This window comes from Homalodisca vitripennis, chromosome 6 (genome assembly GCF_021130785.1).
Source record: "Homalodisca vitripennis isolate AUS2020 chromosome 6, UT_GWSS_2.1, whole genome shotgun sequence".
Taxonomy (NCBI): Eukaryota; Metazoa; Arthropoda; class Insecta; order Hemiptera; family Cicadellidae; genus Homalodisca; species Homalodisca vitripennis.
This window is the reverse complement of record NC_060212.1, coordinates 89,834,167-89,861,979: the sequence shown is the minus strand read 5'-3', so window position 1 is coordinate 89,861,979 and position 27,813 is coordinate 89,834,167. Positions and strand designations below refer to the sequence as shown.

The window sequence follows — 27,813 nt, the reverse complement described above, 5'->3', positions numbered from 1 at the left end:
TTTGGTGTTTCGGAAACTTGGCTGAATGAAAGTAAATCTTCTGATGAGTTTGCGATGAGTGGATATTCATTGTTTAGGAGCGACAGAAAGGGAAATGCAGTTGCCTCCAGAGGTGGTGGAGTGGCACTATATGTGAAGAACTGCCTACAATTTTCGCTGAAATCACTTCAATTTGAAGATTGTAATTTTCCAGAGCATATTTGTGGAATATTGAAGTGTAAAAGTGAATCTTTCTGTATTTGCATTATCTACAGACCGGGAGATATGCCTTACACTTGTCTAGAGCCCGCTCTCCACTTTGTATTTTATGATATGGCCCAGTACCGGTTGGCGTAACAAACGCCAATGCAACCAATGCGGTGCATTTGGGCGCAGGCCCTTCAGGGGTCGCAGGCCTAGAAGGGCGCAAAAAGTGTTGTTTTTTTTGATTGAAGCTCAATTTGTGGGTAACAAAACATTTGACCACCTAGTTGTTATTCGTTATTTTTCTAAACAGTACAACAGTATGAACTATTAATACACTATTTACAAAATATACTCATGATGAAGTAAATATTTTTGAAATGAAATATGATAACTAGTCCACTCAAGTCTAGTTATCTTGCGATGTTACTATGCCGACTGATACGTTCAGTTTGAAAATGTTGAGGACACTACTGACCGCGCGCTGTCCCCACACACTCAGTTTTACGCCGTAACTGCTGCGCATCTTTCAAGGTCATGCGGGCATGGTAGTAGGCCGCCGCCCCTCCCCTCACATGTGCCGTGCCTGGGGCGAGTCCAATTCTCGGCGGGGGAGGGTGGCCGCTGGCGCACTCACAGACTAGTCACCCTGTCCTGTCAGTCGGGGCGGGAGCGGGGGCGGGGGGGCGGGTGGGGGGGGCGGGTGGTGGGGGGGGGTCGGGGGGGGGGGGGGGGGGGGGGGGGAGGGGGTGTGGCGGATGGGGGGGGGGGGGGGGGGGGGGTGGGGGGGGGGGGGCGGGGGGGGGGGGGGGGGGGGGGTGGGCCGTAGGGGGGGGGGTGGGGGGGGAGGGCCGTGGGGGGGGGGGGGGGGGGGGGGGTGGGTGGGGGGGGGTTAGGGGGGGTGGTGGGGGCGGGGGGGGAAGGGGGGGGGCGGGGGGGTGGTCGTGGGGGGGGGGGGTGGGGGGTAGGGGGGGGTGGGGAGGGAGGGAGGGGGGGGAGGTTGGGGGGGGGGGGGGCGGGGGGGGGGGGGGGGAGTCGGCGGGGGGGGGGGGGGGGGGGTCGGCGTGGGGGGGTGCGGGGGGAGGAGGCGGCGGTGGGGCGGGGCTGGTGGGGGGTGTCGGGATAGGAGGCGGGGGGGGAGGGCCGGGGCGGCCGGAGGGGGGTGGGGGGGGGGGGGGGGGGGGGGAGGGTGGCGGGGAGGGGGGGTGGCCGGGGGGGTGGTGGGGGGGGCGGGCGGGGGGGGGGGGGGGGTGGGGGGGGCGGGAGGGGGGGGGGGGGGGCGGGGGTGGGGAGGGTCGGGGTGGTCGGGGATGTCGGGGGAGTGGGTGGGCGGGGGGGGTTGGGGGGTGGGCGCGGGTGCGGGACAGGTGGGCGGGGGGGCGGGGGGGGGGGGTGGGGGCGGGGAGTCGGGGGGGCGGGGGAGGGGCGGGGGGGGGGGGGCGGGGTGGAGGCGGGCGGTGGGGGAGCGCACAGTCGGGGGGGGGGGTGGGGGGGGGGGGGGGGGGGGGGAGGGTGGGGGTGTGGGCGGGGAGGTGGGGGGGTTGGGGGGGGGGGGGGGGGAGGGGGGGTGGGGGGGGGCGGGGGGGGGGGGGGGACGGGGGGGGGTGGGGGGGGGGGTGAGGGGGCGGGAGTGGGGGTGGGTCTGGTCGGGGGGGGGCTTTGGGGGGGGAGGGGGGACGGGGGGGGGGGGGGGGGGGGGGGGGGAGGGGGGCTGGGGGGTGGGGGGGTCTTGGGGAGGCGGGGGGCAGGGGTCGTCCGGCGGGGGCGGTGGCGCGGGGGTGGGGGGGGGGGGTTGGGGCGTGGGGGGGGGGGGGGTCGGCATCGGGGGCTGGGGGTCGGGGGGGGGCGGGGAGGTAGGCGGGAGGGGGGACGGGGGCGCGGAGGGGGGGGGGGAGGGTGGGGGGGGGGGGGGGTGGGGGAGGTGGGGTCGGGCGAGTCGGGGGGGTGGGGCCGGGGGGGGTGAGGCTGGGGGGACGGGGGTGCGGGGGGGGGGGGAGTGGGGGGGGGGCGGCGGTGGGGGGGGGGGGGGCGGGGGGGGGGGAGGGGGGGGTGGGGCGTGGTGTATGGGGGGGGGGGGGGGGGGGGCGGGCGGGGGGGGGGGGTTGGGCGGGGGCGGGGGGGGGCGGGGGGGGGGGGGGGGGGCGTCGGTGGGTGGGGGGGGGGGCGGGCGGGGGGGGAGGGTGGGCGGGTGGGGGGGGTGGGGGGGTCATTTGGCGGGGGGGGTGGGGGGGGGGGGGGGGGTGGGTCGGTCGGGGGAGGGGAAGGGGCGTGCAGTCGTGACGGCGCGGTGGTGGGGCGGGGGGGTCGAGGGGGGGGGGGGGTGGGGGGGGGGGGGGGTCGGGGGGTGGGGGGTGGGGGTGGGGTCAGGGGGGTGAGTCGGGGGGGTGGCGGGTCGGGGCGGGGTCGCGGGGGTATCGGGTGGCGGGGGGGGGTGGCGGGGGGCGGGGTGTGTGTGGGGGGGGGGCGGTGTCGGGGTGAGGGGGGGGGTGGGGGGGGGGGGCTGTGGGCGGGGGCGGGGGCGGGGGGGGGGGGGGGAGGGGGAGGGCGGAGCGGTGCGGTGGGGGTCGGGGGGGGGCGCCGGGGGGCGGGGGGGGGGGGCGTGCGGCGGGGCGAGGCTGGGGGGGTCGTTGGGGGGGAGAACGGTGGCGTGGGCGGGGGGGGAGGGCGGGTCGGGGTGGGGGGGTGTCGGGGGTGGTGGTGGGGGGGGTGGGGGGGGCGGGGGGGCGGGGGGCGGGGGGGGGGGGGCGGTGGGTCGGGGGTGTCGTGTCGGGGGGGGAGGTGGGGGGGGGGGGGTGGGGTTCGTGGGGTGTGGGGCCGTGGGGGGGGGAGGGGGGGTGTGGGGGGTCTGGGGGGGGCGGGGGGGGGTTGGGGGGGGGGCGGGGGGATTGGGGGGGCGGGGTGGGAAGGGGGGGGAGAGGCGGGAGGGAAGGGGTCGGGGGTGCGGGGTGTCGGGGGGGGAGGGGGGGCGGGGGGGGGGGGGGGGGGCGGGGGGGGGGGGGGGGGGTGGTGGGCGGCGAGGTGGGGGGGGGGGGGGGGGGGGGGACGTGGGGGGAGTGGGGGGGTGGGGGGGCGGGGGAGGGCTGGGGGGGGGGGGGGGAGGGGGCGGGTGGGGCGGGGGGGGGGGGGGGGGGGGGGGTATCCGGGAGGGGTCCTTGTTTAGTCAACGATTGTGCGTTCAGTAGTGTGAGTTTTTATACAAAACAATTTTGTGTCTGTGTATTTGTTATAACACATTAAATCATGGACCGTTTTTACCGTATAAATTTGTGCGTTTTTAATGATTTCGTTATGAATGTTTGTGATTGAACGAAATGGTACGAACAAAAGACCTAGTGGTGCCGAGTTCCGAAAAAGGAAAAAAACAAGAAGAAGAAAAAGTGAATAAACTACCAAAGATTGAACACGTTTTTTTAAAAAACGGGATTTTGCTGATACCTTCTTCAAAGTCAATCAGTGACGATGGTGTTGGTGATAATGAATGTGGCTTTGGGGGTAAAATATCCACGTCAGAAATATCGTCGGAATTGAATGTTCTTCCGATAAACGCACACTTCACAGAAGTCACCAAATGTGAAGTATGTCTGCTGATTTAAAATTATACATATTACTGCTCCCTTCTACATCAATCAACTGGCGGAAGTATTTCAAGTACAAGAAAAACTGAGTCTTGGTATAAATCTGCAATGAAGGTGGAGTAGAGAAGTACAGACATAGCTCCTTTTCTCAGAAGATATTAACAATGATGAATTGAAGAATCTCGGAATTTGAACTCCGAACCGTGTAGAACCTAAAGGGCCATTACCCTAAAGACATTAAAACAAAATAGATCCTTTTCGAAAGATTATTATTTTTCCGAAACGAAACTTGGTCAAAAAATTGAGCGCTTTTGTGCTTTGTTACCTCTCCGTCTTTAAATGGCGTGGTATTAGTGAACCATGGTGGCTGGTTTGCTAACAGACTTGATAAAAACTTTAACAATGCATGGTCTAATGTGAAAATTAATGATTGGAGAAATCTGTCAACAAAAATTAAAGACCACGAATTTGAGTAAGTGCCATATTAATGCATGTATCGCCATATGGAATAAGAAAAATAATAGCAGATATCAAAACTCTTTTCCTATACAAAGAAGATAAACTGTTGAAGTAATAAAGAGAATTTATTGGTATGTATCATAACAATGTCAACCTGTAATCCTAGCTCTTAGAGGTCAAGTCGATCTGAGAGCCATTAAAAAATTTAAGAGTGAGTACAGGAAAATTTCTGAATATTACTTGATCCCCTTTCTAGATACGACCCTATTTTTAAAAGAATTACCTGGAAAACGAAGATAGTAGGGTAAAAATACTTAAGCCCTTCAATTTCAAACGAGCTTATTCATTTGACATCACATCAGATTTTGAGTGAAATATTGACTGATGTTTCAACAGTCCCCTCCATTTTTTTCTCTCATTTTAGATACTACAGAAGACATTTCGAAAATTGATCAGTTATCAATAATATTAAGAATATGGTTTTAAAACAAACCAGACCTAAATCAGCTTGAATAATGGAATCCTTTTAAGGCCTTTGGGCAAGTACAGACCAGTCAGAGCCGAAGTGACTAAGGAACTTTGTAGTTTTAAATTTATAGAAGAAAAGAAAATATCTTTTGATAAGTGCCGAGGTCAAGGATATTAGGCGCTTCTTATGTCATGAATGAATTACACAGTACTGCAGACCAGAATAAAAATCAAAGTCTCCTAACGCTGAGTACTGTCCATGGTGCTAGTCACAATATTTAAATTTAGTTTTAAACGACAGTGTGGAAATCGATTTCAGAGATTTCAATCATTCTTTGATACAATAAACATTAATTATGTAATTTTCGGCCAAAGCCTACCAGAAGGCATGTTTAAAAAAAGAGTTGACCGACCTCATGTGTTATCAAGTTAACCTTTGAAAAAACTCTGTCCTCCTAGGTGGTCGTCAAGGTACGACGCTTTACTATCAATCAATGTAAATTTGTCGCTGTGCTGAATGTCTATCGAAATAATTTTGACTTCAAGCAAGAACAATTAAGTCGCAGAAGCTCTACTTGGTCCTTATAAAGGAAATGTCTTCTTTGAGTTTTTTTGATGTTAGTGTTTCAAAGTCGAATTTTTAGAAAGAATCCAGATCACTTCGTGAAAACTCCTACAGAGGTCCGACGTTAATCTAGACCCGAAGCTAAGAATCTCCTTCAGAAGTGTTTTAAAAAATACTGTGACAACTGCGAAGGAAATTTCGACGATGTCCTAGATCAAGTCCATAGGTTAGCTGCTAAGTGAATATTGAGTTCGTCGAATGACCACTCCAAACGTAAAAGAAAAGTAAAGACTTATTTTGACGAACTTTCTAGTGACTATGAGTTTACTGATCCTTTGCATTGCTTACAAGTAGGGTATTTGTGAGAGCTGTTGATATTTAATTTCACAGTTAAACGAAAGGTTTTAAATCTATGTTATGTATAACTGACACGTTTCAGTTTTTTAAACCCGAATAATTTGTTACGGTTTTCTGACGAACAACTCGTACAGTCAGCCTCTGACTTTTGTAAAAAATAATGAATCTGATGTGACTCATGCTTTAGTTAACGAAGTCATTTGCTTTAGAATACTAGTCAAAGACGACATCAGAAGTAATAAAATAAGCAAATCAGCCAGCTGCTGATTATCTAGTGATTGAAAATAAGTTTATTTCATCAAGTGTGCAAACGTATGTACTGCATTCATAATGTCTTTCTTACATTTACCCGTGACTGTGGCAAGTTAGTGAAAGGTCTTTTTTTTCCAAACTAAAAATTTAATTAAGAACTTACTTAAGAAATTTCTATGTCCATAACTAGACTGTGTGACCTTAGTGTAATTAGAATTGACCCGTGAGGAGAGCTCGGGTCTTTAGATTGTATAAAGGTTAGCTAGAAGACGTTCCTGAAACAAAAGCCGTAGGGGCTTTTGTCAGGGAGTGGGAGTAGGAATTAAAACTCTCAATTCCAAATGGTCTATGTTTCATGTTTAAGTCATAAAATTAACATTAAGATAATGTTGGAGCTTCTTACACATCATTTTTATATGTCACTGAATAAATGTAAAAAGTAAAATAAGTATCTTATTTGAATCGTCCCTAAAAAGTACACAATAATTAATTGAAAGTAAGTAATAGTGATCCTAGTCTTTGTAGTTTAGCCCTAATTGAAATGTTTGTACATAATCTTTGACAAATCAAAACATGTAAATGTAAACAAAAGTATTCAATCATTGGTGTTAACATTTACCAGGTGTTTTTTGCCAAATTTAACATTAGTGTTTACGTTTTACCAATTACCCAGGTGATTGAATGATTGAAATTAAATTTTACTTAAGTTTGAAACTAATATGACCAAGAAATTACAAAACAGAAAAAAGTCATTAACATCATAAGTTTTAATAATCCATTTGATTATAAAACTTAAAAAAATTAGAAATACCGTCATTTTTGGACAGGATATACACCTAAATAACCTAGTATCAATCATATATCTTTCTCTAATTGGATAGGATTGTACAATGCCGTATGTAGCGAAGCAGTATCCATGAAACTTGCAGATAGGGGCGCAATCAAACTAGTTTACGCCACTGCGGCAGTACCGCAGATAATATTGTTGTAATGGGTGACTTGAATATTAACTTGTTAGATTTATAATCCCCAGAAACCCGCTTTGCAAATAAACTCTTTAAGAGCCTTGAGGTGACTCAGTTCGTTAAAGTTGCTACAAGGGTTACTAAAACCTGTGCAACTTTGATTGATCACATTATTGTAAATAGCAATGTTAAATACGTACAGTGTGACGTCGTGGATATGTCAACCATCTATGACTCAAGAGGTGTTCGAGTATCTGATCACAAGATGACATATGTCGATATAAAAACAAAAAAATCAAGAAGGCCTCCTAGATTTGTTACTTATCGTGACTTCTCCCGATTTGACATTGACAAGATGATACATTGTACGTCCAGTATTAGGTGGGAAGATGATATGTCTATGAATAATGTAGATTACATTCTAGATTTTATTAATTCTGCTATTATTCAAGTTTTTAATGAAAATGCACCTCTAGTACATAAGAGAGTGACCAGAAAGAAATCTCCATGGAGAAATAAACAAATCATTCAACTAACCATAGAAAAAGATTATTATAAGAAGAAAATGCTATATACAGGAAATGAAACTTGTAAAAAAAAACATATTGTAAGGTTAGAAATATGCTCAACAATGAAATAAGACGATCAAAACAAAATTATTTTAGAAATGAAATGGAGAAATGTAAAAGCTCTAGAGACTTTTGGACTAAAATAAGGACAAGTGGTGTCACTGATCCATTCGATCCAGCCATACCCAACTTTGTAAAAGATTTGGAAGAAATCAATAAGTATTTCGTTAGTATGGGCTTAGGTATCATGGCAAATGATGATTGCGTACAGTTCTATGAAAGAAACAAATCAGAGAGTGTCACTTGTGATTTCTATTTCAGGAGTGTTACAAGGAGAGAAGTGCAGGAGGCTTTGAATAGCATCACATCAGAGGCAGTTGGAGCTGATGGCATATCAATAAAAATGATTAAAATGATAAGTCCGTATTGTATTGATGCCATAACACATTTAGCTAACCAGTCATTGGCCACTTCCACTTTTCCGGGTGCATGGAAGGAGGCAATTGTACTGCCTCTTCCCAAAGTCAAAGCACCTTCATCTGTGTCCGAGCTGCGTCCAATTTCGGTATTGCCTGCCCTGTCGAAGATAATGGAGAAGCTGGTTGTTTCACAAATGGTACAATTTCTGGAGTCGGAGAATATCCTTCTAGCCTTACAGTCTGGGTTCAGGAAGGACCATAGTACTGCAACTCCGCTTTTGCTCGTTTGTGACGAGTTGCTTCACGCAAGGGCGGATAAGAAAGCATCTCTTCTTGCAATGCTGGACTTTTCACATGCATTCGACTCAATAGACCACAGGATGTTGTTGGCTGTCATGCATTTTTATGGTTTTCGACCAGAGGTGGTTTCTTGGTTTGATTCCTATTTGGTGAATAGGAGACAAAAGGTTAAAATTGGGATGGATTTCTCCTCATATTTAAGTAGAGTTGCTGGTGTTCCACAGGGAAGTTGCCTTGGGCCCATTCTATTCACCCTGTTTTCCGCCACTATGGGTTCAGACTTGCAACATAGTCGCTTGTATTCATACGCCGATGATGCTCAACTGTGTGTTTCATATGAAGCCGGAAGAGCTGACTCAGCAGTTTCCATTTTGAATGCTGACTTAAGCTTTGTCCATGATTGGTCTGAGAGGCATGGGATTAAACTGAACAAGGAAAAGTGTAGTGTGTTGTCGATTCCTTCCAATGTGGGTTCGGAGACAGTGGGTGAGGTGTTGCTTGGCAGTGTCAGACTGAAGGAGTGTGAATCCTCAAAGCTCTTGGGCCTCATGCTTGATAGTGGCCTCACACTATCTGGTCATGTAAGTGCTGTTTGTCGGCGAACACTTGGTCGACTGAGAATGCTATACAAGCATAGGCACATGTTTCCTAGAGAGACCAGGCTTCGCCTTGTCCGGGCTCTTGTGCTCTCTGTGATCGATTATTGCCTCCCTGTCTATGGCAACATTGTGTCTAAAGGAGATTTAGAAAAATTACAGAGGGTCCAAAATATGTGTGTAAGTTATGTATGTGGTTTAAGAAGGTTTGACCATGTTTCGGAGGCTCGACGATCGCTGGGTTTGTTGACTGTAGCTGATACTTGTACCCTGCGCTCCTCATGCCTGGTTTACAGAATCCTGACCACTGGCAGGCCGGGATATCTGAGAGAAAAACTAAAAAGCAGGTCTCAAGTCCGATCTCGCAGTACTAGACAGGATCAAGTGTTGGAGATGCCTCGCGTTCGCCGTGAATTTGAAGGAAAGCGATTTGCGTACTTTGCTCCCAAATTATATAATGAACTGTCCTCCAGCGTAACAGGCCAGGGTGTATCTGAAACGACATACAAAGAAAATATATACAAGTATTTAATGTACAATACAAGGTGATATAGCCATATATAACTGTATGTCTAATATTATGTTTTATTTATTAATAACTATAAAATAAGCTTTTAATTTTTTAAGAACTATAATAAGACATGAGTCGTTTTGTAAACCAGCAATTATTGTTGAAAACCGCTCCAAAATAAAGTCCTTATTTATTTATTTACTCTTAAACGTGACAGTCTTGCTTCTCGAGTGACTGGGTAAGCGGGCTGTATTTCCACGCTGTAAAGCTGTCGGGATATTTCTCACCTACTTCTTTGTTGGCGGACATTAGTACAAATCCCCGGCCTGTGACTTAACGTACCACTTACTGCTTCTTTTGACGAAGATTTGACAGGGAATTTACTCGTATTGCAATATTTTACTGAGATCTAAAATATGTATGAGGGTGAAAATAATAAAGTAGTTTCTTTTCAGTTTATTACTGTGGCCTTATCATTTGTAACTGTCAACAATCTAGATGTAATCATGCTTGTAGGCCCTAAGAACATTTTCAAAGTTTAACACTTGTACATCCTTAGTTTTAGTGTTACAATTATGAATTATTTTTATTTTTAAACATAATGAAAACTCATTAAACACTTTTTAGTTTTCTTCAATATTGTTATTGATTATTTAAAGCAAATGATACTTTTATTTTAAATTTTCTACGACTAAAAGTAGAAACCAAGGGTCTGGCCAACCCTCTCTACTCAGTCAAAGATTTTTTTGAGAACGCGAGCAACGTAGCCTAGCCTTGCCGCCTCTTGCATTTGTAAATAGTGTAAATAGTAAAATTTAGTTAGTTATTTATTTTATTGTAACGCTTTCAATCCAGCAACGCTGGTCAATGAAGAAGACATCAGGTATCAGGCCCTAAGAACATTTTCAAAGTTTAACACTTGTACGTCCTTAGTTTTAGTGTTACAATTATGAATTATTTTTATTTTTAAACATAATGAAAACTCATTAAACACTTTTTAGTTTTTTTCAATATTGTTATTGATTATTTAAAGCAAATGATACTTTTATTTTAAATTTTCTACGACTAAAAGTAAGCGCATAGAAGCGTGTTAAGTTTAAGCTTGCGCTTGTGGGTTTTACACTCATGGCTAGTGCACTACAGCCAGCATTTAATAAGAAAAAGAGCTCTACAAGACATCGCAAGAATGAAATGAGCTATAGACTCTATTACTCGACACGTAGTGTAGCGTATTCCTACCTTGTAGTAATAAAGTGTGTAGGAGAACTTTATAAATTACTCCGTATATACACAGTGATCTAAAATGTGGATAACTGTTCTGGAATATGGTTAAATAGGTGAAAATAAGCAAAACGTTCCTCTACCACTATGGTCTATGGTATACTACATTCCAGCTGTTACCCACTGCTTTGCACGCAATTTAGAAAACCCAATACTATTTATTAAAAGCATTTATAATGTAATAAATGGACTTGTAAAATATTTTCTAGTCGTAAGTAAACATAAATTAATTATATATTGTAGCAGTTTTCATGGCGAAGGGTATCAGAGTATTACTTGACACTTATATCATGTTTTGCACATGTACAAGCATTTGAACTGATCATACAGTATTTCCCACGACATAGCTAGTTTTAGCTTCTTGCTTCGTTCAAGAAAATACAAATAAAAAGTAGTCCCAATGAAGAGAATATAATATACATACGCGGGAGTTAGAAACCTAGCTCAGTAAAATTTTAATACTTCTAGCCGTTTTAATTCAATTACGGTGCCATAGCTGAGTTTGCCTTATTAAACAATAACAACTATATAAAACACCATATACGTATGTGGCTCTATAACTCCTATTGAAAGTTTCAACAGCTCTTTAGTGTTGGTTAAATTTGAATTATAAAACGTATATATTACTATTATTTTCCGAATTGTGTATATTTATGAAATAAACATGATATTTGAATATGTGAGTTCTATTTTTAATTTTTTTTAATATTGTAGTAATTTAATTAACTAAGAGTATTTAAACATCACTGTAACATGGTTTGTGACCGTGTAAAAGTAAAATCACGTAAACTATGTGGAGCTCATTTCCATCCAAATTACTCCCTGTCACCCGGCCGTGGCTGTCCTTGTTAGTTTTATCTAATGCGTTTATAGTTAGTAACTAACCTGCTGAATATTTTTGCTTTAGATAATAATATTGCGTGTAAATACTCGTACCTTGCTGTGTTGAATAAAATGTTGTTGAAATGCAAACATCATAAACTCAGGTTTTGTACGTAAATTATAGTTTTATATTTTCTATTAATTTAATACATATTTTGCAATATTTATTTACATATCATACATAACAATGGTCAGTGTCTTATAAATATTAAAGTAATAAATATTTATACGTTTTGATTATTATTGTTTATATTAGTTTATACAATTTGGGCAGTATCATTTTCACTTCTATCTTGTATTTGCAAAATATTTACTTCATTCTCATTATAATTAAAAATAAAATTATGGGTTTATATTACCTAAAATAAGAAATTAAAATTTAGAGATAAAGCCTTATTAAATTTTTTTACACGGCAACTGAATCGCCTCATGCAGAAAGGGCTTCAGTCACCAAAATGGCGAAATTGAGTTAGCTATAGGTTATCGTTGCTAATGACTGTACCAACATTTTTACGCATAAAGGGCTTTTTAGTCCCCATTGCTCCCAATGTCTTAAAACCAGAGTAAAATTTTAATATTTCCATGCAGAAAGGCCTTCAGTCAGTGACTGAAGTCCTTTTTGCCTAGAATATTAAAACATCTGTTTTGATTGCATTGTTGGTCATTAGTTGTATGTCTCGCTCGATTGGTAGACCTGCTTTGTTTTAGTTAGGTTTTCATTTTGAGGTTATGTGTTGCTTAACTGTTATTACACTGATCTGAAAATCACTTAATTATTAAAGTTTATAGATTAATAGGTATTCAATATGGTTAGTGAGACGGATTCCGAGAGTGACCAAGAAAATGAAGTAGTAGTTGGGAGGAAACGTGTAAAAAGAGAATCAGAATGGAAAAGAAATACTAAGAGAGTGTCAAGGTGCAAGGGATTGGAGTATGAAGATTATAAAGGGAGGATAGTTTCCAGCTAAAAACAACAGGGCCTCCATGCAAGTAAGAGTCCTTACATTTTAATTTATTAACAATTTTGTTAGCTTGAATTTCTTGCAATGGTCATATTAGTACGTATATTGCACACCCAATCTAACCTAATTTTATATAAACTATAAATTTTTCCTAAATTTATTAAGGTTTTATTTTGTTAATATGTACTGTACTTGTCACCACTAATTTTTAATATTTTTTTTCAGCTGCAAGAGATTTTAAATGCTTTGATGGATTGACTGAACTTGACCAAATCAACATATTGCAACGCCCTTCTTGACCTTCCATCAAAAAATGATCAGGACCTGTACATCCAGAACTTGATTGAAATTCATGACGTCAAGAAAAGGACGTCCAAGGAAAGGAGAAGACGCACGCAATGTTGACAAAATGTATACATACTTTCTCCTGGTTGGTAACCAAAGGACGCAGGTATGTTACAAAGCTTTTTTGTCTCTGTTATCAATAAGCGACAAACGAGTTAAACGGTTTGAGAGCCCTTGCCAAGGAAGGAAAAAACCCTATTGATAAAAGAGGAAAGTCTCAGAGCGCAAACACTTTGAGTATTGAAAAACAACAAATCATTAGGGACCATATTGAAAGTTACCCAACTAAACTTAGTCATTTATTCTGGGAAAACTAGAAAATATTTAGATGCTAGACTCTGCACAAACGCCTTATATCGTGCATTGGTCGACAAACACATCCAGGAATTTGTAGTTCTGCTTACTTTTATGAGTTTTTCAATGAAAACTACAATTTAAGATTTGGCAGACCGCAAATTGATTGTTGCTGCACGTGTGAAGAGCTCAACACAAAGCTAAAGAGTCCTCACTTGAATGATGTAGCAAAGAGATCAGCTGCTGCCGAGCTTATCATTCATAAAAGACGAGCAAAAAAGTTTTTTATCAAGATTACAAATGAAGCTAACTCAAAGAACGAGCCCACACGTACTTTCCCTTTGTATGGACTTCATGCAAAATCTCAGTATACCACAAATTCCCGTACAAGAAACGTTTTATTTAAGACAAATCACGGTTAATGTATTCTCTATTCATGATATAAAAAAAGAGTCAGCAAAAGTGTATGTATACCATGAAGGTACAGCCAGCAAGACACCTAATGAAGTGTGCTCTTTCTTATGGGATTATCTCAAAATCCATCCCCCCAGAATATACAGAGTTACGACTGTTCTCTGATAACTGCAGCGGGCAGAACAAAAATCACGCACTGAGTAGATTTTTGTTGCTTCTTACTGACACCGGCCGTTTCAGCAAGATAACAATGTATTTTCCTGTCAGAGGCCATTCTTTTTTGCCCTGTGACAGGGGACTTTGCAACGATAAAGCGTCATGTGAAAAAGTATGACAGAATTTACTCTGTGGGTGAAATCAGAAAACTCATAGAAAACAGCAGCGCAAAACCAGGAATCAATAAGTTTTCTGTCAAAGAAGTTGAGACAAAAGACATCTTTGATTTCAAGCTCTTTTGGAAAACATACTACAAAAAAAGCTGCATATCTCAAGAAACAAGATCGAAGCGAGTTCCAAAAGAAAAGAAAATCAGATTTGAAATAAGCAGTTATAGCAGTTGACCTTTGATAAAAATCAGTTTGGTATAATATTAGCCAGTAAAACCATTGACAGCATTGTAACTCATTCTTTTAAAATGTGTAAGGACCAGAACCAAAAACCAACATTGCCACCACCTGTGTGTTATCCAGCTGGTAAAGTACCCATAAAAGCTTCAAAAATCAACGACGTCAGGAATCTTCTACCGTACGTTGCCCATGAACACATAGACTTCTACGAAGATATTATGAATTGGCCTACACTTGACCACATTGCACCTGAAGTTCCAGATGATTGATTACGTTTTCAAACATATTATTTTTATTAGTACTAATTTTCTTTTTTCCACACGGTGTTTGTAGTACATTTTTCAATCAATAAAATGTATAAAAAAACTGTTGTTTAATAATACCTTTGGAATTTTGATTACAGATACTCATAATCAAAAGCTTGAAATAGTAAAAATACATTTTAATGTAATAAAAAGTAAAAAATAATTAAAGAAATAAAGTTTTATATCATATTTAAAAGGGTCATTTTAATTTTCATGCAAAAAAGGGCTTCAGTCTGCTAGTAAAAAAAAAATTTTTCACTATGAAAATAACAATTTTAGTTTTCCCTCACTAGTACTGTTGAAAGGTGTGTAATTCATATCAAATATAAAAAATAATAAGAGGTTTTTAAAAAAATGTTTATAGAAATAGAAAAGTTTTTATTGAATTACTCAAAAGTTAAAAACTGGCTGACTGAAGCCCTTTTTGCATGAAGCGATTCAACTGCATTGTCATTATAATTTTAAAATGAAATTTTACAGTTAAATTACTGAAATAAGAATAATAAAAGGTCGAAGATAAATTTTTGCTAAATATATTTTTAACACTGCATCTATTGTTGTTCCATATCTCCTTGTACTTATGTCTTTATCGTTTGAAATTATTAATTTAATTCATCTTTTGAAAATCCAATTAATACTTTTGACGTTTTTTCAGCTAAACTTGTATTAAAATCTGTTTTTACGTTATTTATTTTTAAGGGAATGTAAGGTAAGGACAAATGTAATTGAGTAAAGGTTATATTTATAGTCAAGAGAAAGGCTTATTTTCCCCCAGGATTAAATTACACTACTGCTTCTTTAGCTAGAAAATAAATTACTAGTTTATTTTTAATACTTTTATTAAATCTTGTCAGGATGAAAGTAGTAGTGAACTCGAATAGGAATTAATATTAACCGGGCTGATATGGAATTTATAATCCAATGAGCTTTAATTACTGTTATTAAATGATGCAGTAAGTTAATCAATTTTACGTTGGATTCATTAATAAATAAATTAGTAGTTCATAGATTTAATCAAACAAGTATTTTAACCTGTATTTCAGAATTTTTTGGCATCGGAAGTTTTTTAGTGTGTTAACGTCATTATGGCTACTAAAAGCAGAATATGAATCGATTTTGTAAATTCTTACATTTTTTAAATCGACACTTCTCAGTAGCACACCTGGATAGCCACTGGATGGAGAAAAGCCCACCCTGACAGTCCCACCTCTAGCGGCTGCAGAGCGAAAGAAGCGTGAACGGGAAACGAAAGTTTTTTCCCCCATGCAAAACATACATATATAGCCCGCAAAAGAATTAGTCACTTCATTGATGTCATATAGAAGTTAAATTATTTGTTCACTCTGCATAATCACTTTAAAATACAAAATACAATTCTGTAATAATATCAGATTTATTGAATGTGGTTACTTAATTTTTCATGTTGCAATTAAATGTACTAGTACACTAATATTTTAACCTGTATGAGCCCATGGAGTCACTACCAACCCTCTACTAGTAAAACCGTATGCTAGAGTAACAGTTTCTCAGCTGCATATTCTGGGTATATATATGAGTTATATGTACTAGTACACTAATACTTTAAATGTACTAGTACACTAGTACTTTAAATATACTAGTACACTAATAATTTTATATGTACTAGTACACCAATACTTTATATGTACTAGTACACTAATACTTTTAATATACTAGTACACTAATACTTTTATATGTACTAGTACACCAATACTTTATATGTACTAGTACACTAATACTTTAAGCCCGATGAAGAGAACCGGTAATACCAAAAACGGATGTATATTGTGTAGTATTCTGTTTATTGAGATCTCTGCCCAAGAGCAACATTTGTCTTATAAAATTATTTTTTAATTAATTATATCATAAAACAAATAACTTAAAGTAAACATTTTTAAGACCTTTCCTGGTCTCTATTTCAGATTTTTTTTAATTATTGAAGGCTAGGTTGGCATTGTTTGCCAGATAAATAACTATTATAGCACCGCACCATATTAAGCAAATAAATACATATCTGTATAAGAATATATCTATATACAATAATTGGTAAGGTATTAAAACTGTGTTAATTATGAGGAAATAAAAAAAGAAAGAACTTCGGATATTCAAGAATTTTAATAGAATAGTTCGAAGATGAGATGTATAGTAAATCCTGGTTTAAGTTTGAATGTCACTACTTCTAGGCGACACAAATACGTCGTCAAACTTTGCATCTGTCATTGACGGTTTATCTTACAAGTGTTTGCAAAACTTTAGTTAGACAGATCACTGTGGACACTATGAGTTTATCTTGTTCTACCTTGTATTGTATAATCTGAAAGATCTTAAGCTATTATTTCAATTTCTGTAAGAGTTTCAAGTGAGAATCAGTAAATTTAAAATTGCAAAATACCGGAATGTTTCAAGATGTGATCAATGATGATGCGTATTAATACAGTGTAAGCGTATGATGCGTAGTTCTATTGCTTTAATAATGAATACTTATTCGATTTTATATGTACCCAACGATTTTTTAAAGTTTGCCACTGATGATTAATTTGCAATCGTCAAATGGTACAAAAAGCTTACTCTACATTTCGAGGATTCAAATCTATTCTCTTTATCAAGTGTCAAAAGTTCATTGACACTTAATAAAGGGAGTAGACTTTAATCACAGAAAAGTACTGTTCTATTATGTATTACTATATTTTGACAACTAAAGGTATGAGTGAATTTCAACCTTCGAGATTCAGTGTTCTGATTTTGTAGACTCCTCTATTCTACGCATGATTCAATGTATCAAAACAGTAACAGTGACTGATCCTAATACGGCATTTTCAAATAAATTCAACTAACTCGTAATAAATTGGCTATTGCTATTTATAGGTATCTATGAGGCTGTATAAAGCAGTGCCCAGACCTAACTCACTGAGACAATACAGTCTGAGAATGTGAATGACAGAACTGAACTATATCCTGGAACAAGAACTCCTGGAGACAAGCCAGATCTTCTCACATAAGTCCATCACTTACCAGATTTGGAATTTACATGATCACTTGATTCACCTTTACGTTTACAGCCTTGGTTATTTTTGTATTACACGGTACTCAGAGAGTTCATTAATGTAACAAATTCTAAAGGCTTGTTTGATAATAATTAAGTTTCATCAAACTTTCTTTCAATCGATAACATTTTACCATTAATTATGATTATCTATATTGAGTTATATAAGGGTTTTATCTACACTCACTTGCTGTAATTTTTTATATATTTGGTTTGTCAAGATACCCTACCCTGGTCATATCTTATCTTAAGAGTTCTTGATATGTATACCATTTAAAAATGTATAACTCCGAAAATTTCTTTATACCGTGATGAATTACGCGTGAAACCAAGAATAACGAGTAGTTACAAAATAAAACGACAATTAGCTTCAATACAGTTTCAAGATACGATATTTAAGTAATATATACACTTAAGGTAGCATTATTTATATTATTCGTTTGAAATAACAAAAATATTGGAATTTCCTATGAGACATTACATTTAAAATTTAAATTACTATTTAAACCTTATGGTTGGTTACATGTGGATTTCTAAGCGTTTTCAGAAGTGCTGAGAAATACTAACGTTAAAATAACGAAAGATCCTTATTTTAGTTTTTGTATTGTTACTGTTCAGTTACATTGATCATAACTAACAGTATTGGTTGTGTAACTAAAAAAGGTACTAAACTTTTCACGAGACATATAAAATATATATCCATATTAAATATTAAGAATATATAATCATAATAACATAGTTATCTCTTGTTTATTGTTTATTTTGATTAAATATAGGAAGGCAATTTCAACAAAGCATTTGGTACAAAGATGCGACATTTTTTTTCAAAGTGTTATAAAATTGTATTTAAGTAAAATTTATCAATTTATTGTCATGTGAATATTTTTAGCTGCAGTATTAAGTAAACAGAAATACTTTTACGGTCAAGTTAAAAAAACAATATTTTTAATACCAAATGGAAACTTTTTTTAGGTAAGTGCAATATGTATTTTGGTTTTTGTATTTTTTTAATGTAATATTCGAATTTGAGGCACTAAAAAATTTCTTTTTTACAATTTTAAAAATCATGAATTTTCACTAAAAATAAAAGAATGTACAGGAAATTACATAAAAAGTTGCACAGCGGCCAGTATCTCTCACTTGTAGAAATCTGAGTAGATACTCTGCCTCTGGTATAGTATATCAATGATTATCGTCGGAAAGAAAATTAAAAATTAGCGGGTAGTCAAAGAGTTACGAAATTTCTTTCTTTAAATAAGTCTTAAATCTGGCCTAAATATTGTTCAGATAGGAACCAAAAATTATAATAGGAGTAAATAATTGCTTATTAAATAGGTTTATAACTAACTAATTAACTGCATTTGACTATTTATACAACCCTAACCACCTATACTGAGGGATATAAGCAATGAATATCCAACAGCAAAAAACCGATTTCAAATCCTGATCCAAATAAATTTAAAAATCTGGAATTGTTCCTGAAGCTGGCAGAGACAGTTACCTATTTCCGGAACATTAAACATTTAACGTTTTGCATTGAGTGAACTGTAAAGGATTGTTTTTTTTGTAAATCTTTTTTTTAAATTTTCTGTTAGTAACTTATTCTGGTACTAACTACAGTTTTACGTAAAAACATGCCAACGTACAGCAATTTATTTGTTATTTAAATTTTGTTTAATTGCCATATACCACACTCATTAAAACATGTAATACAATCGGCGCGAAATGCTTCTTGTTAAATCACTTGTTTATAGTTATTTTTAAATACTTCGTGACCTGACGGTATATTTGTTACATTAGGAGCCCAAAAAACTGCATGGACTCCAGAAAGATTTTGGATGGTCACTAAATAGGAATTTCAGTTCGGACTATCAAACACATGGCTGGGGGGATGAATGTAAATAGAGAGATGAGATTGGAAGGCAACAAGCCAATGCAATCGCAAGGGTTGCCACGCGCAGAGAATTTACCCCCAGTTAATGAGTTTAATATAATTATATCTTTGTATCTTTAAGTACAATAAACCAGATAAAAAAGTGCTACAGCAGGGGTTTAATTTCAGACGGTCAATAAGATAGCGTAATGCTATTATTTTAATTGAAATATATCGTCACAGTAGAGTTAACACTGGAAGGTTCCAACTATGAAAAAGCAGTTATCTAATTGCAGTTATAGACACAATATGTATAACTAGGATTGGTAAAATACTACTAATTTAAGAATTTAAACATTCACTCAGAAGCAGTTGAAAGAGATATATGTTTCATTTATGTCTGTCATGTTTAAATTAATACGAAACTGATATTATTATTTTCGGTGTTCAATTTTCACATGGGCGTGCGTGCGTGGTTTTGTGTGTGTGTGTGTGTGTGTGTGTGTGTGTGTGTGTGTGTGTGTGTGTGTGTGTGTGTGTGTGTGTACACATATTTATTTATTTATTATAACTTCTCAAAATATGTTATAATAAGTAATATATGTTGCTGTGAGCGTATACATTTTTTTACCTATTTTATCCAAAAAAATGAAAGGCGTCTTGTTAACATGTGGGACAGCAGATATTTTTTTGTTAGATTATAAGCAATTCCGTTAAAAATTTACGTATGTTGTTTAAATATTAGTACGATGATTTTTATTTAGATTATTTATAAGATTATAATATATATTATAAATTTTCAAACTAACATTTTATTGTACTATAATCAGTAACAAAAATGTCAGTAACAATTATTTTTAGACTGACCTTGTCATATTATTTCTGGCTGAACTTAAACAGCTTATCCCTACACTATGTGTTTACCAACCATCCGAATAGTATAATAAAAGTCCCCTTATAACTATATCATACAAATACTGTTGTTTTATTAACTATTTGATGAAACGCACAAGTAAAGTATAACATACACTATAGTATATTTGGTGTCAGTAAATAATTACGAACTTTCTTTTTTGTGAAGTGAAATATAGATAGTTGCGTAAAAATATACTTAAAACTTACATCACTTGACTCCTTGCCTTAGGAACATTTGTCTTGTATGCAGTTTTATAAAAAAAGTTCTATTATAGGCACTAATAAAAAACTGTGCTGTTTTGTAATTTTTACCAAAAAAATTTTTCTTTCATCGAAGCAAGTGAATGGTTCAACCAATAATCAACTTAACTACATTGATTTGTTAGCATCGTTTAATCATTGCTGTATCTATTATAGTTTACAAGATCCCTCCAGCGTGTATAACAGTTTACCTTTAAATATCTCAATACAAAAGTAAATTAATTAATAATTTGTAATGCTGTAGAAAAATCATAAATTTTAAGTAAAAAATAAATATCAAACATTATATTAATAGTTTATCGTGTATTGTCACATTTCCATTGAACTATTGTAATTTGAGAAAGAAAATACTGTGACATATGATGTAATACTAGTGTATATTGCGTAACAATAATATAGTTTTCTAAGTAATATAGCAACTGGTAGGATTAGGTTTGGTTTTAAGTAATCTAGGATTATCCGATTCCTCGGTTCCTTCTAATCCAATAACAAGATAACTCGAGAGAAAATCAATTTCTTTCTTTTTCTACAATCTAAAAATTGGTGACTGAAACATTTTGTAGCTTTTTATATTTAAACAGCAAGATCTAGCCCAAGACCGTTTGTTATCAACTCACAATTAGGTTGTATGAATCAACAACCATCGTGTATTATTTTGTTCATATATGTTATATCTCAGAATTAGGCGATAAGTAGAAGGCCAATAAAGTTTTATTCACTTCGTGAAAACATAGTACCCTTCACAACGGGGCCCGGCATAGTTTGAATAACCAAAAATCTGTAAGATTGAAACTGTAAATATCATCTCAAAAAGGCAAAAATCATTGTAGTAATTTGTATGGTAGTATAAACATGCAATAGGAATATATTTAAACTAATGCAATATAATAATAAATCAGTTACCTACGCGCATTATATACCATTCACTTTTTCTAATATTGGAATTCGTAAACAAGGGCTAATAAAATACTAACACCGTTAAAACAGTGGGTCGAGTGGTGACGCCTGTGTTTCGTTTACGTTTTTGCCTCGGAGCAAAGTCAACTCTAATCATGTCTTCCTGGAACGAGTCAGTTAATCCCAACAGGAGGTTTGATCCGTGTGGGCGGTTGAGTGAATGCCTAGAGTATTTATCTGTTCTCGGAAACCTTCAATTACACTCCAAACCTGTGTTGAATAATGTGTTGAAAAACGATACATCAGTCAGGAACTCATTTGGTCTTTATTTATTAGTGGTGGTAGAAGGCATATTTAATTAGGTAAATATTTAAGTAGACTTTAAAAGAAGTAAGTACAATATTTTAAACACGGTAAGTCAGAATTATTACTAAATATAAAGAATTGCTCCTTTTTTCCATAAAAGCTTTTGCTTTTTGGCAAACAATAACGAATTGTATAACAAATTTATTCGACTCGGTGGAACACTATATGATTAAAATTTAACCTATACTAGATTTTACTAGCGTGATAACTTCCTATATATGACTTGTATTACTCTATCCTTCTTTTATCAACTTAATATATGGGATTATACCTTATACCTTTTTGTCTGATTCTATGTATGAACTATTTCCAGGACATCTCTCCACATGGCGTAAGAGATTTTAAGTTTTGCATAAAAATCTCAGCAAAGCCTCTTACGACACATGGTGAGGCGTACATCTAACTTGTTTAAAAGTTCCAAAATAGAATAAAACTTATTGTAGAGTTGATGAAGACATAAGGAAGATAATACATTTACATGCGAAGCTACTGCATATTTTAATTTTGACATGACGATGAAAAATGTTAATCTGAATAAAGAAACTGAAGTAAATATTTATTCTTATCTTAAAAACTACGTGGGAAGTTAAAAATATTCCATTTACGTAATTATTTTGTTTCAAAATAAATTGTTTATTTACATTTTTATAAAATGTAATGAATATAATTTTTATCATACTTTTTTATATTGACAATTTATTGTAGTATAGCGATCACCTAAAGTGTTAAACTTGAACTTTTTCCACCCCTGGAAAACTATTTGAATACTGATATGAAAAAATACAATACTTTGCATACGCCATTCATCCAACGTGCATTCAACAAAACTGGATACAGACCCTTTAAACGTAACTCAACCAACAATACAACAACACTTGACGGATGTAGAGTTCACCAGCTTATCTTGGAACAAGAACCACTGGACTTGGGCCAGATCTTGAAGTGATTTATAATTGAAAATGTAAGTGGGAGATCTTCAGATTAGACTTTTTGTTATGATAGTAAACATGTTCATAATCTATGGATAATTATAACGCTTTAATAAGTCACATAGCATTAAAAACGTTCGTAGAAAAGCTATCTTCACAACCATATAAAACTTTAAAGAAATCGCAAATAAATGGTATTCTGTCAGACCTCAAACAATATACTCGTAATAATTATCAGTATTGTCTGCTCAATATTTCAAGAATTTAATACGACAAAAATATCATATTGTAGTTAGTGTTAGTAAAACATCAAAGATTTTCTAATTTCTGCAAACCATCCATTTGGTTTCTTTCTTTTTCTGAGATTTTCTGAAGCTTAATCTTACAAAACGGTTCTAATAGTGTTATAACATAATATTTTAATGTCTTAATGTTATATTTTATATTGTGGTAATGTATTAAATGTAAAAATATCACGTTAACGAAAAATCTAATCTCGTCATCATACTATGTTGTAAAATTTAGTTTAATGTTTGGAACGTTCATTGTCGCACTTGTTATTTTTAACTATATTTTGTGTGTTAAACCTTATTATTACAGTTTGTGACATGTGAGAAGACGTCTGAATTTAATACTCGAAACATAGTTTTAATTTTCGTAACACATAATCACAGCAAATGTAAGAAATAATATTATTATTTCAAATCATCCACCGTCAATATACAAATTTATACAAATAAAAAACCAAATTTTTACATGAAATTTTTACACCAAACTTGTAAAATGGAGAAGTTATAACTAATAAGTAATATTATTCTTAAGGTCTTAATTTTTTATAAATACATTTTTATTTATACTCTGCACGTTTTAAGCAGTAGGTTGCGATGTTATTTTCGGGGCAAGCGAAAATATTCGCAACTTGCCAGATAGCCAGTCGAGCTGGGTTAGAAAATTCCCAGGGTTCGAGAATTTCATATAACTATTATTTATTGTTAGGAGTCGAATCAGAGGGCCCTGCGGAAGAAATTGATACTTCCAAAATAACGTTGGGCTTACCTTCATGATTTATTGTTAGGAGTCGAATCAGAGGGCCCTGCGGAAGAAATTGATACTTCCAAAATAACGTTGGGCTTACTTCATCACGGTCAACTCCAATAAAATTTTGAAGACGTAAAAAAAATAAAAAAATAATCTTGCTCAGAAAATAAAAATTTCTTGTTCTAGGAAAGTTATTGTTTCAAGCGAGTTCGATTTTCGGAAACAACTGTATTGTTTATTAATACGTCGGTCAGTGAGGTAAGCTGAGTAGTCTCCACTGATAACTGGGTCGGGGAGTCGTATACAGTAATTATTGTAAGAGCCCGGGGTTGGAATAGGTAATCGGTTAAATAATGATGGTTAGTAGAAGCAAAATACAAAATCGAAGCAAAATATGAATAGCAATGGCAAACAAAAGCAATATTCAAATGACACCAATAGCAAATATACAATCTTATAAATTAGAAATTAGCCATGCACCAATATCACAGTGCAACTACTATATATACATAAAGCAAGCACTAACCATTAACAAAAAATATTTCTACGGGATGCAAAAGCTAAGATGAATTTATAATATAAAAATATACTAAGCTGTATTTATTCTGTAGGCAAGTGTATAGCTCCAAAATAAAATATCAAGTTTACTTTCTCAGGCATATAATTTTGGAAAATAAAAAAACAAAGTAATCACTTATAACACACCATGCAGAATTAACCCTACCATATGGAAGCTAAGATAAAGGTAAATGATTTAAACCATGCAATAAGGCTACTAAGCTAAATTACTATAAATATTAGGGCTCTATGAATATCAAAGAAAAATTGAACACTCACCCTATCTCCACAGTTCACCAGAAAAATAAACTAAAATATCGTTAAATAAATATTTTGATGGAGGTTATCGGGGTGAGGGTGTCAGGACGTTCGCAAAAATAAAAAGAAAGGGTTGGCGAGTCCCGAAATAGATAAAGGAGAAAAAATGAAGATAATCACTTACAAAAATATAAATAATTAATAAAATGAAAATTATTTTGAACTTCAATAAGAAGAAGAAAAATATTTCCGCGTAGATTAGAGATTCGCCAAGAAATGTGATAATAATCAGACAACAGAATGATGGTCGAGAAAACTTTATTTCTAATATAAAAATTTACATCGATTGAACATAAGATTTAGTTTATGAGGACGGGGTCGGTGGGAAGAAAGTTATTTATAAAAGGAAGTCGTGGGTATAGGATGCCAGTACTATCGCCGGAAAGAAAGCAGTGGTAGGGCGAGTCCCGACTGTTATAATTTTTTTCCGGGTAGGAGATAATTGGTAGGAAAGTTCGTAAAGGAAATTCGGGATGAGGTGCCAGATCGATCGCCAGGAAAAGAAATGCGAGATCTGAAAAATTTAGAAAGGAAAATTTTAACACAGTAATTAAAATTTAGTCGAAATGACAAAAAAAATGATCTGAGTAATTGAAATTCTAAATATAAGTTAAATTGAAGAAAAGAATAACTTTAGTAATTCAAGTTGAAAAAGTAATTAAAGTTTCAGTAAATTGAGAAAGTCAAATATATTCTATTTACATTTAATGATACCCTTAAATATCAAATAAATTATTAAGAGTATATTTAAAATCAAAACAATTATCTTATCAAAATAAATCTATAACCATCAAACATTACTAATATATTTCAGATCGATTAATTTTCATAAATGACAAATAAAATATTAAATTCTGTTTCACATAAAAAAAATTTGGAAGAATTGTTGATGGCGGAGATAAAACACTTTAGTAAGTGAACAGGGTCGTTGTTCCTTACCTGGTGCTGGATATCGGCGGCGGGCGTCGAGTCGCGATGTAGTCGTTCAGCAAGCGGGGTCGGGGGAAGGGGTCGAAGTAGTGGTGAGCAGCGGTCGTCGGCGGTGTCGCGGTCACTGGCTGTCTCTCTTGTGTCTTCAATCGGCCGTCATTATATAGGTTCGCGCGATCGCGGGGGGTGGGGGAAGCCTTCTCCTTTCGCCGTGATCGGAGGGGAAGCGGCGATATCCGTGCGGGCACGGACCTGCCAGATAGCGTCTGACTCAGCGTCAGTAAAATAATTATTTCGCTCCTTTTAATGATAATTCAAAAACTGAAGTCGTTATTCGTAATATTAAAAAAATTGTCTGTTTCTAATTTTTCAATTTTACTAATGAATATTTTTAATTTAAATTTAATTTTGTATGTTAAAAAAATAACATGTTACAAGGTATGCTAAATTAAGGATGAATTTTTTTCCTAATTTAAGAAAACTAACGTAATGAAGTATTATAGTAAAGCATAATCTACTAAATTTGAATCGTAAGAAAACATTTTTACTTTATTACATCAGTAATCAAACCACTTTGAAATTTAAAATCTCAAAGTAATTCTTTCCTGATACTACAGACTTTGTCCAGTTTCCACTGCTTGAAGTCGTTTCTTAGGAACCTCAAAAATTGTCGCTTTACATTTTGTTATTAACTCCCATCTAAAAGTCGGTAGTCTCCATAAACCTTTATTTCGTCCATTATTATTTTCGCTTTGTTTTAAACAGACTTCTTCCTTTGCAGAACACTAAATAGAATCTTAAGAAACCGTAACAAGAGTTTCATTTTGATGGGACGAAAACAATTTCGGGACCAACCCTGTAGAAACGTGTATCAAACCCAACTCCACGGTCAAAAGTAAGTGAGCTGAACCCTTAAATTTTAACTGATTTATTTTACAATTTATTGTTTTGTACCGTTACTCAGTGGTATTTTATATAATACATATTTTCGCAACCCTGTTTATCGTTACTGTTTAATATACAACTCGCGCGCCATGTCCGCAAAAAAAGTCGTACTATAAATTAACTCTTTCATGCAAGACATATTAGCCCTGATATATATATATATATATATATATATATATATATATATATATATATATATATATATATATATACTGATAATTTTAAACCTTATTGAACGTAGTATTAAATTAATAATATATGCATTATTTAAGTAGAAATAGGAATAAGGTTAGATATTTTTAGCTGTGCATACAAATATTCACTATGCAATTAATATAAAATACTAAAAACTCTCCAATTTCTTTTAATTAACCAATAAAATCTAATCTAAATAATGTGTATAGCTGTGTATCAAGTATATATATATATATATATATATATATATATATTATATATATATATATATTATATATATATATATAACACTACATATTACGCTAAACTTATCATGTGTTTGAGATATAAATTGTTCTTATAGTCTAATTTGAACATTATATAATAAAACCTAACTTACTTTATAATACTGTTATAACTAATAGTGTACCGTATATATTTTTTTATGAGAATAATGATTTATTCCTTCAAAAAATTACAAAAACAGTACAAAAATAAAATCTTAGGAATAGCCTAATCACGGTGTCAATTTCAAGTTTTAGGTTATTACAGAATCGAATGTAATAGTTTTTAAATACATTATCATAAGGCCTCTTCCGGTAAGTTCTGTATAGTTTTTTCCTTTTTTCCAATTTGCTTAATAACCTAGCTGTCATCCACGGACTAATTGACTTTGCCTTTATCACCTTGGAATTTGTATTATTAGATTTGCTACTACTATTTACTATGTCAGTCAAAATTTGGTTGAAAATGTCATAACAATAATTCACATTAGTGAATTTGTAGCAAAGTTCCCAATTGGTTTTTTCGAGCTTTTCTCTAACCATGTTATAATCTAGACTAACCTGTGTGTTTAATCGGTCTTCCTTAATTTTATTTGCCTTACAGTTTATTGCCCATTTCAAACCTATGGCACAGTGATCTGTCAGATCAATATCGAACACAGCACTTTTAAATGAATTTAATTTTCTGTGTTTAATAAAAATGTGATCGATACAAGATTGTGAACTGTGTGTAATTCTTGTGGGAGTATTGACCATAGACTGAAAACCGCAACCATCCATCAAACTAAGGTAATTCTGGGTAGTTACACAATCATTTAGTAAATTAATATTTAAATCACCTGTCAAGATTACATTTTTACTAAGCTTTGGTAGGATATTTGACAATTCATTAATAAAATCATTTTCTGGAAAACTTTGTAACCTATAAATGCATACCAATCTAAAGTACAAACTCACACTCTTAATATCAATGATAAGTACATCAGCAGTTACCAT

At 37.4% G+C, this 27,813-nt stretch overlaps 1 protein-coding gene across 1 annotated transcript; it reads right to left on the bottom strand.

Moving 5' to 3' along the window:
* Nucleotides 1-827: 827 nt before the first annotated feature.
* On the bottom strand, nucleotides 828-27,813 carry LOC124365463 (basic proline-rich protein-like). The gene is given in 7 exon segments (XM_046821446.1): nucleotides 828-1,382; nucleotides 1,384-1,802; nucleotides 1,834-2,351; nucleotides 2,396-2,444; nucleotides 2,860-2,976; nucleotides 3,151-3,334; nucleotides 27,775-27,813. Coding segments are annotated over 7 exon segments (1,881 nt in total).